Source organism: Populus euphratica, unplaced genomic scaffold (genome assembly GCF_000495115.2).
Source record: "Populus euphratica unplaced genomic scaffold, PopEup_1.0 scaffold2.1, whole genome shotgun sequence".
NCBI classification, from domain to species: Eukaryota; Viridiplantae; Streptophyta; class Magnoliopsida; order Malpighiales; family Salicaceae; genus Populus; species Populus euphratica.
Window position 1 is genome coordinate 7258748 of NW_011499846.1, and position 10412 is coordinate 7269159.

General features: G+C 30.1%; 1 protein-coding gene across 8 annotated transcripts; it reads left to right on the top strand.

Annotated features, from left to right (window-relative positions):
• Positions 1-7776: 7776 nt before the first annotated feature.
• LOC105136916 (Golgi apparatus membrane protein-like protein ECHIDNA) lies at positions 7777-10412 on the top strand. Of its 8 annotated transcripts, none has more exons than XM_011042461.1 (5): positions 7777-7875; positions 7973-8074; positions 8197-8266; positions 9035-9161; positions 9774-10412. In XM_011042461.1, exons 1-5 carry the CDS (start codon positions 7793-7795, stop codon positions 9860-9862), a joined length of 471 nt encoding a protein of 156 aa, XP_011040763.1. In that variant the 5' UTR covers positions 7777-7792; the 3' UTR covers positions 9863-10412. The 8 variants fall into 8 exon arrangements, 5 of the variants coding, with proteins under 5 accessions (XP_011040763.1, XP_011040749.1, XP_011040740.1 ...); XM_011042438.1 differs by lacking the exon at positions 9774-10412 and adding an exon at positions 9262-9740 and having other exon boundaries at positions 7798-7875; positions 8035-8108; XM_011042454.1 differs by lacking the exon at positions 9774-10412 and adding an exon at positions 9262-9740 and having other exon boundaries at positions 7804-7875; positions 8035-8074.

Sequence of the window (10412 nt, forward strand, 5' to 3'; positions counted from 1 at the left end):
GTAGAGAGTGGGGTATAAATAAGATAAATAAAGGGGATTTTTTTTTCACTTCTTTACTGTGATGTTGGAGTGTGTGCCCTACACGTGTCCCTCTGAGTGATCCAACGGTCGAGCTGGAGCCTCCCCGAACGTTCTGGAAAGGGCCCTCCAAAATAGGGCCAAGGAAGGCACGAGAAGATGCTATACTTGATGAGAACGCGGGAGTGGTGCAGTAATCATCCCTTAGACGGACTACAATGAACTGTTGGTGTTTCCAAATTTTTTTTTAAGAATAATTTCATTAATATTTAAAAAATATAAATAAAATTACATTTATTTAAATAAATTATTTAAAAAATGATTGTTGTTATTTTTTAAAATATTTTTTACTTGAAAAAATTAAAATAATATTTTTTTATTTTAAAAAATTATTTTTAATAACAATATATTAAAATGATTTGAAAATATCAAAAAATTATTAATTTAAAATAAAAAATAAAAAAAATTTAAATATTTTTAAAACACAAAAATAAATAAGCATTAGAATTAAAAAAATAATATATATATATATGTCTTTTTAATCTTTATCCAAGTCGATATTAATTTTCCCTAATTCATGTTTTAACTTCTTTTTTGTTTTTTTTTATGGGAGAAATGCTTTCATTGAAAATTGGATCGTAAAATAGTGTGTGCAGGTCTATTGTCCTGTACACTCACGGGTTGTACGATTGTTTTTTTAAATATAAAAAATCATTAATAGTGTGGAGAAATTTTTCAGTATTATTAAATCGGAGGTTAATAGTTTTAGTTTTGAAATTTTTTAATTTAATTTTTTTATGTAGTCAAATTTCTAATTAAATTATATAAAAACTAATTCAATTTAAATCAATTGATTTAATAAGTTTAAATACAATTTTTATAATAAGTAAAAATATAACTTAACTTTTAAAAAGATTTCAACTTTTTTAAAAGACTATTAAAATAATAACATATTATATCAATATTGATCTCCTCATGACCCCAGGTTATAAATATTATTGGATTTGATAGATTTTTTTCTATTTAATTATAAGATAAAATCAATTATAAAACTAAGTTTTTAATTAATTAAATATCTAAAAATAAAATAAAAAACTAATTTAAAAGAAAAGTTAAACTTGTCATGCACACAAACCAGATTAACCAACCAAACCCATGAATAAATCCATGAACTTTATAAAATTTAATAATATGACTTGTTTTTATAACTATTTTTTTTAACTATATGTGAAAAAATAAACAATAAAAAAAGATCAAGTTAAAAAAAATAATCCACTAAACTCGTAAACCAAGGCAACTTGGGTTACTCTGATAAATTCATAAACCACATTAACCTTATAGAAAGAAAAAAATAAAAATAAATAAATTATAAAGTTAAATTATCAATCATTCTAATATTAAAAGATGAAATTATCAAAAATAAATTTGAAAAAAAATCATAACAAAAATTAAAAAAACAAAACATTATAAATTACTATTATAATTAATTATACAATAAATGTGGGTGAACAATGATTTCCCCGTACCTTTTAATTTTTTTCACTTTATAAAGTCTAATAATATGGTTTTTCTTTAAAACTATTTGTGTAACTCTATGAAACAAAAAAAATAAACTATAAAAATTTCAAGTTTAATTAAAAAAAAAACCCTACCAAGCCTTTAAACCAGGAAAATCTAAGTTATCTTGATAAACTTGCAAACTATATTAATCTCATATAAAGATAAAATAAAACGAAACAAATTATGAAGTCAAATTCTCAACTATTTAAATTTTAAAATATGAAATCGACAATAATAAATTTAAAAAAAAAACCATAAAAAATTCAAAAATAAAAAAATAAAAACATTATAGATTACTATTGTAATCCACAATGCAATATGTGTTAATGAACAATGGTTTTTCCATACCTTTTAATTTTTGTTACTTTAAAAGTTAAATAATATAGTTTTTATCTAAAACTATTTTTTTAATTATATGAGAAGAAAAAAACATACCATGACAAATTTGCATAAATAAATCATTGTGTTTAATTAAAAAAAAAGAAAAAAAAACACTCCATCAAACCTATAAATCAGGGTAAACTAGGTTACCTTGATAAATTTACAGATCATACTAACCTCATAAAAAGCCAGGATAAAAAGAAATAAATTACAAAAATAAATGCTCAACTATTGCGAGATTAAAAAATAAAATTGATAAAAATATACCTTGTATGGTTTACAAAGAAAAATGTACAAAGAGAAAAAGTCTATAGACCAAAGTGATTCCGAATGACAAAACCTTATGTTGTTTAAAATGGCATAACCTTGTATGGTTGGTTTTTATAATCTATAACGGCACAACTTTGTATTGCTGACTTTTATGATCAATAGTAGGACTTGGATTTTGATTGGTGATTAAGTATATTTATATATCCAAAACTTTTATGGCCTATAATGGCATGACCTTGTATTGGCTAGCTATAATGAATCGTTGGTTATTGTGTAATGTCATAGTTGTTATGCCTTTAATGAAAATATTTGTGATGAGTTATAATATTTGGAAGATCTTAATCAGTAAAAGTGAGAGATAAAAATAGTTATTATATAACTATTACCTTTAGGACTATGTTTATATGAAAATTTTACCTTTATGGTCATGCTAAGAAACAAATGTTTGTCTTTTGTGGGTTTTGTTAACATTAGAGTTTTTTTTTTTTGCATATGAGAGAAGATTTCATCAAATTCTAATAAATAATATTATTATATACAAAATGAAAAATATTTTGTGATCATTCAAAAAACATTATGTAAGAAGATGTTGTATGAAGATGTCACTAAAAATATAGAGATCTTGCCTATAAAGTTTTTTCATGGAGCCATAGGAATTTTAATGTAGATTTCACTTTATAGATTTTTTTTTATGGTGATACATTTAGAGACATTAAAAATTCAAATATGATATAAAGATCTCATAATGAAGATTGTAATAAACATCTCGTTGGAGTCATTGAAAACATGGAGATATTTATTGCTTTTATTTAAAAATTTTAAAAGGTAGATATAATTTTAAAAATTATTTAATCTCAAGTTGTATGTCATGAGAATCTTTTTCATCCTTGTTCAAGTTTCATCTCCTTCTTTATAGATTATTAAAGGTATCATCTAGACACTAATATTTCAATCTTATTTTTCAGAGTATGATATTCTTTAATGTCACGACTATGCTTATAATAAAAGTGATAGAACTTATTAGAACTCCCTGTGCTTGTTCCACTTTTTATTAAAGATGGATGTCGTATGAAATTCTCTCCTTGAATGGCAACGAACACCTCAATATATGTAATGGTAAGAGGTGGGGTCAAAAGCTTAAAAAATATTAAACAATCATGAATTAGTCCTTTGGTGCTCCTTTTAAAGGATGCCTTGGTAAAAGTGTCCCTATCTGATGACTCCTGTTTTGTATACTTGAATATGATTCTCTATTACTTGTTTTACATTAAAGAGAGTCTTGTTAGGGAATGTATATAAGTGTTTTCATAACGAGCAATTATAGATTCCATTGATTAGGGTCTCAACGATAAGTGGCTCGAGTATATCTTTCATGTTTAGCATTTCCTCATTGAATTTATAAAGATAAGTTTTGGTGTTTTCATTTTCTTATTAAGTGAAAGCAATAAGATTAGTCGTGCTCATTTTCGCTAGAATACTAGTGTTGAAATGAGAGATAAGCTTGACGTGAATATCATAAAGGTTAATAATAGAGTTGGGTTTAAAGTTACAATACCATAACCTAGAAGATTCGTGGAGATTTATAGGGAGAATTTTGCATATAAAATAACATCTCTTTTATATTATGAGTTCTAAAATGTTTATAATATTTTGTATGTGCTTTTTGGGATATATAAGGTCATCTTATTTGTTCAAATTGGCCTACACAATGATATATTCTTTATAGAGATAGATGTGTAGCATTATGTGATAAAGTGGAGAGTCGCTCACCTAGTAAGAATGATGTTTATTCTTAGAATGTTGTACAATTGTTGATCTCATATCATATCTGTTTTTTTATTGGGGAGCATGCAAATAAGTTAGTCAAATAATGATTGATAGAGATAGCCCTATTTATAGTTAAGATATTTGGAGGAGTGTTTTTCATAACGAGAACGACTTTTTCTTAAAGTGAGAATATCATGCATATTTTGAATGTCATTTTGTTATGTTCCTTCATAAAATTAAAGTTGTCATTTTTGCCTTAGTGCACGTAACAAAGTTTTATATTGTATTTTCTATTGATGAAATGGAAGAGTGTGAAATTGTTCTTATATTGCTAGAACAATATTGTTCTCTCTTTGTCCTTTTAATGGAAGAGTTGTTGGAAAGCTAGAGGAGCTATAGTTTCTATGGTAGGGAGAGCGATTACTCTTTCTTATTCTGGAATTTCTTTAGCCATAAAAAAATACGACGGGTAAAAGTGAATGAACTAGCTTATGTTCATTTTCCTATAGACATCGTCATTAATGTAATTGAAAAAACTTCATATAAAAATTAGATTCTTTATGGTTGCATCTAGGTTGTTGGTGTGACTAGGCTTGACTTTAGGTCCATAAGCTTTCTTATAAAACAAGATCCTTATTGAAATAGAAGATCCTATGATGCTTAAGTTAGCATGTGTAAAAGGGTTGTGATGCATGTAAAAAGAAATATATGAAGAAAAATGTATGAAAAGAAAGAGTCTATAGTCTATTGCTTGCTTAGAATGGCATGACTTTGTATGGTTGGCTTTTATAGCCAAGGATGGGATATGAGTTTTGCTTGGTAACTAGGTTTATTTATACACTCAAACCTTGGACTTTCTTCAACGAGAAGGAGAGTGAATTATGCATAAAGAAATTAACGTGCCATCATTATCTAGCTATGGTGGCTTGTTAGTTATTATGTCTTACTATAATTTGTGTCATTGATAAAAATATTAGTGATGAGTAATGTCATGCATATCATTGGTAAAAATATCAGTGAAGGATAGTGTCATGAGTATATAAACTAATATATGCTTTGTATAGAAAAAGTTGTGTAAAAAAACCATCTATGTGAAAAGTTTGTATGTAGAATTCCAGAAATACTATTTTTTATGAATGTGGAGAGAGAGAGAGAATTGTAACTTAGGATAAGAGTAAACATATTAGGATTAGTATCAAGTTGAAAATTCTAGCGATTTGGATTGTCTAAATGGTGAGATATTTATTTATTTATTATTATTATTAATATTATTATGAGAACCTATCAAATTTTGTCAAAACAATTGCGGAAAGAAAGAAGGTGATTCCATAGAAAATAAAGCTAAAAGATGATCATTTGCATCCATATATAAATAAATATACAATTGATCGTGGGAAACGTGGAAGGTGTTGACACCTTTATTAGTCACAAATTAAACACCACTCATTACCCAATCGGTCTTCTATCAAATGCCATCACTATTTGAAAGAAGAAATAAAACGCACCCCACTTGAATGCCATGAAAGAATGACATGAAACTGAGGCATAACAGGCCAACCCATCCCCTCTCTATAATTTGTCCTGTTTACACAAAATTACGTGATGCCTATACAAATTTACAAAACAGACGAGAAACTCTAAGGACAAAATAAAAACAAAAACACTGCATGGAACGTGTCTGGAGCTTAAATGGATCCACCGCATCAAGTTTCTGCTTCATATTCTCACGGACCTTTGCCATGCCACAAGGCTTCGTGGTTGTCTGCATCTGTCTCTTCTCGAGCCACTTGTTGAATTCATTTCGGGCCCTGACATCATCGTCTTGAATTTTCCTAACCTCTTGCTCGACTAATAACCACTTCATATAATTTTCCTTGCCTCTCTGTGTTCTAATTATTAATTGGGTGTTTTTTCAGGGTTCTGGATTGGGCTGGCAGCTACAAAGTCAATGTAACTGAACAATTTAGAGCCTCTAATTTGATTATGATTGTGCTATGAGGCTCTCCTTTGTCGAGCCATCAAGACAATTAACAGTTCTATCTATCAATAAACAATCAGGTGTCCTATATGGCATCAGATTGATGTATGATGTATCTGGGTAATCAACATCAACTTTTAACAGCTAGATTCTCAACCATAAAATTAAAGACAGGTGTGCCAAAAGCATTGGTGCCAGAGTATGAATGGTTATGCCGGGGTCCATGGCGGATTCAGGCCACGAGATGTGCCACGGGTGTGGTTGCTGTCGCGCACTTTGTTGGCCTGTTATGGCAAATGGCAGCCACTTACGTCCGGGAATTCGCCCAGGCATATACACTACAAGAGCTCTGCAAGGCATTCTTCATTCAAGGGATTCTTATAGAACAGACATTCAAAATAACTCCCGGCTGATTGAGGTTTTTGAGGCCAGTCTGGGACTATGAAAATCAATTTTCTTGGCCGTAAGATTTTATTGTTATTTGAACACTTATTATTTTAAAGTTTATACTATTATTTCAAAGCTAGTTAACCAGCATCTTATTTAAAATAAAATAAAATAATCCAAGAGGACAGTATTATAGTGGTTTTTAAATTATTTCTTCAATAAATATTAAATGATCAATTTGAATTGTATTTTTAATTATTGACCAGTTAGTCAATAGAGCCCTTGAACTTTGGTCAAACCCAGCTTAACCCCTCACCTTTTGTTTTTCTTATTTTAGTCCTTACAACTATCATATGAAAGTATTGACCATCTCCATTAAAAACAGAGATGACTATGAATTGTATTTTTATCCATATTGAAAATTTCAAAGCTGAAAACTATTAATTTTGTTACTTCCTAAAATCATGGAGATTAGAAATAACTATGTTATTTTCCCACGTGGAGCTACAGGTCAAATCAAGATTATTTTAAATATAAAAAAATAATATTTAGATTGAAAAACTTTTTTGATAGTATAATTAAATCAAAATGAATAATAAAAACATATTTTGACATTAAATCTAGTTTGGTAGGTTAAAATTTAATATTCTTTAACCCGACTCCTTGCATTGTCTTGGTCATGTAATTTTTTTTATTTTATTTTGTGATCCTCTTTGTTTGAATTTTGTATATCCTTGACAAATTTTAACAAATTGATTATAAAATTGGGTAGAAAAAGGTTGAAATAAAAAAAATGTTTGAGGACGTAAATTTCACTGCTACATTGAATTCTCTAAATTCTTTAATATAGTTTGTAATATAATTGTAATATAATGAGAATAGTATCATCTTTAAAAAACAATAAAGTGATAAACATAAAATCAAGCGCATGAATGTTTTTAATTTCAGTCCATCTTACTGTAGAAACCACGAACGAACTTCAATCTATTTTCTTCTCCTTAAAATAAAATAGTTTGTTTTATTTATTCTATCCGTGACAGAGGAGCTTCACCTAGTTTTATACATATACATCCATATCAACAAGGTGATTAAAAATATTTAATGAAATTACCATGTTTTCTTTTCTTTTTATTCTCACATGTACTTGTAGAAATAAGGATTTTCTTTTCATAATGTATATTCAACTGTAGCGGTCAGCATAGAAAAGCTCGTTCAAACCTTTTCTCTGTTCTCCTTTTCTTCCTATTGTTCCGTGCTGCACAAAATCAACTCAAAAGGCTAATAACAGCAGGTCAGCGAATGCTGATGCTGATGTTGATTCAATGTCCTAAAATCTGAAATGAACATAAAGTAAAGTAAAATCACCTGCATGAAAGATCAGAAATCTTCTCCTATGGATTTGTCATCTTTACTGTGTTCATTTCTCAGATCATGACGTTTCTTTACACTGTTGCAAATGATGGATCTGATTATGAGAGAAACCTATGCGAATCCAAAGACATGTTTCTTTCCAGGTCAGTACATCTCTGTAATTTTTGTTTGAAGAATCTACACCTCCCTGTAATTTACTATTTTAGACTTCTACATGCTTTCAGCCCTTTTTTTTGACAGCTTTGTCATCATTAATTTTATGGTGATGGTTTTTCTTGCTGCCCTTGATTCTTGGATTTTAGTTGCGCTTAGATGGTGGAATGAGCAGGGTGAGAGTGTCAGATTTCAACTTCAAACATGATAATAATTTTTTAAGTTAGATGGTTTCTACAACAACAACAACAATTTATTTTTTATGTTCATTGATTCTGTGCATCTCATGTTTTTCCTTTTCTTTTATGCAGTCAGTCATTGGCTCGTCTGAACATGAAGGATTCTTGGCTAGTTTGGTGGACATTATTCCTTAATGTGCATTTGAGTAAATAAAAATTGGATGCCTGTCGCGTATAACCCATAAAATACTCATGGTTCTTCTTAGAATGACGGGTGAAGTTATTTTTGTTGCCAGTAAAAATCCTAGGAGCATACCAAAATTCTAAGGTATCTGAATTGCGATAAAATAGAGTAGAGATACTTGTTGTCTTATGCTCTGATTTTATTCATCTCATTTAAGCATAAAACTTTGGTGATGTTTTGCCTAATACCAGGTGTGCAAGAAATAAAAAAATGTTCGGATCTCTTGTTATTATGTTGAGATGTTGGTGTAGATGAGTGGTAAGGTATGCTTATATTATGCATTACATGAAAACTTGAAGGCTGCAAGAGAGGGTGAAGAACAAAGAATTTGAATTTGTCAACAGTACGGAGCAATATGGTTTCAACATGCTGCATATGATGAGGGCGATCAACGGCAAAAAAACTGTTGATTGATATGGTGAGAAATGAAGTAATGTTGTGCTATTTCTTGAAGGGCACAATATATAGAGGCATCCTCGTATTTGGACAGAAACTTAGTTGATTGTTTATCCCATGACTACCTTGGGAGAGGAAATAAAAAAGAAAATATTTGGTTAATTTCATATAAGCGTCAAGCATTGTGCCCTGCTGCTTGTACTGGGTCCTGTTTGCATTAATAAGTTCATGAAAATGGATAAATTACCTGTGGCTGGAAACCTCATATGCATTTCTCTTAGATTCTCTTCACTCCTAGTCTGGCACTTTACATGATTCTTATTATTATAGGCTGCTGCTTGGGTCATCCTTGGAATATTTTCAATTAAAAGGTTTGAGGCTGATTATGTCCTTGTAGTTGCTGTTTGTGGAAGCCTCAGCATAGCAAACATTGCTGGATTCACCAAGTGCCGCAAAGGTTTCGATATTTCAAACTTTCTGTGCCAGTATCATCCAACTTTTATGTCAATATCGGGAACGTTTTATCGTGTCAATATCGCCATGCTTTCTTTTGGAAGCATCTGCTGGGGATAAGATTTCAACTGAAAGTAAATACCATGCTGTTCTGACAAGTCTAGATGTCCTAAAATTTTTGCTTATTTGGAAAATGGTCACGTGTTACTGCGATCACCAGAACCATGAGACTTTTTTCATAAGCATGTCACGAATACAATTTTTACTTGCCTTTGACCAAGATTGAGAGCTGTTTCTGGCATAAAACCTTGGTGGAATAAATCCTATGTCGCTCAAAACAACAGTATTTTGCCTGCTTTACTGCAGTTTAGAAGTTGCATTTTTGGAGTGGATTTTGTCTATGTTCTTGGTTTATAATTTGATACAACACAGCATCGTTTCCTTAAAATTATTAGCATGAGTGATTTTACCCTCATGTTACTGTAGTTTGTTTTTCTTGGTTACTATGTGAACATTTAAAATTCTTTAAAGCAGTCTTATGCATAGCCACTTTGAAGCTTCCGTCAAAAACTAGATTTTCTTTTCTTGTACTGAAGGATGCTCTGTTCATATTCAGATGCCAAGAAGCAAATTCAAGGATTTGCATCCCAGGCTCTTGCGTCTCATTTCACATCTTCCATACCATCTGCACCTGGTGCAGTGTAAGTCGTCTAAACAGAAATTATCCAGATATATTACGTCTTTCTGTTTCTGTGATGGCCACTTGCGGATAAGTATGAAAGTACAGTCATTTTGGAATTTCCGAATCCCTTTTATTTAAAAAAAAATACACAAAGACATGAATATCATATGAAAATTGTTCTGTGATTCGACAATTGTTCTGTGATTCTCAAAGAGTTTTTAGCTAGCATTAAACATCTTAGTTTCCAAAATGGATTGTTTCCAAAATCTCATTCACTTGAATGCATGGCAAGGGATATATTCATGAAACACTATGATTCTTCTTTACTGAGTCAGCCTAAGAGGTCTTACTTTATGGCAGCCACTATAAAGTTCCTTAGAAGAAAAGTACAAAAAGGATCATGGGCTGTAAATGTTGTACAGCTTTTAAAAAGAATTAAAGGCAAATTTGGTTTTGGTGGGGTTACATTCAGCGAGCGAATAATGGAATTAGTGGTGGACTGACTAAACAGAACTTCTGTGAAAATGTAATGCTTTTAGGCACTAATTGCGGTGTTAAGACTTTCAAAGTCGG

What these genes read in the sequence shown, in the direction of transcription:
- LOC105136916 (XM_011042431.1), top strand. Translation starts at nt 7,818, where the DNA reads ATGATGGATCTGATTATGAGAGAAACCTATGCGAATCCAAAGACATGT. An exon ending in AAAGACATGTTTCTTTCCAG is followed by an intron (nt 7,876 to 7,956) that starts GTCAGTACATCT and finishes ACATGCTTTCAG; the next exon opens with CCCTTTTTTTTGACAGCTTT. An exon ending in CATTATTCCTTAATGTGCAT is followed by an intron (nt 8,267 to 9,034) that starts TTGAGTAAATAA and finishes TTATTATTATAG; the next exon opens with GCTGCTGCTTGGGTCATCCT.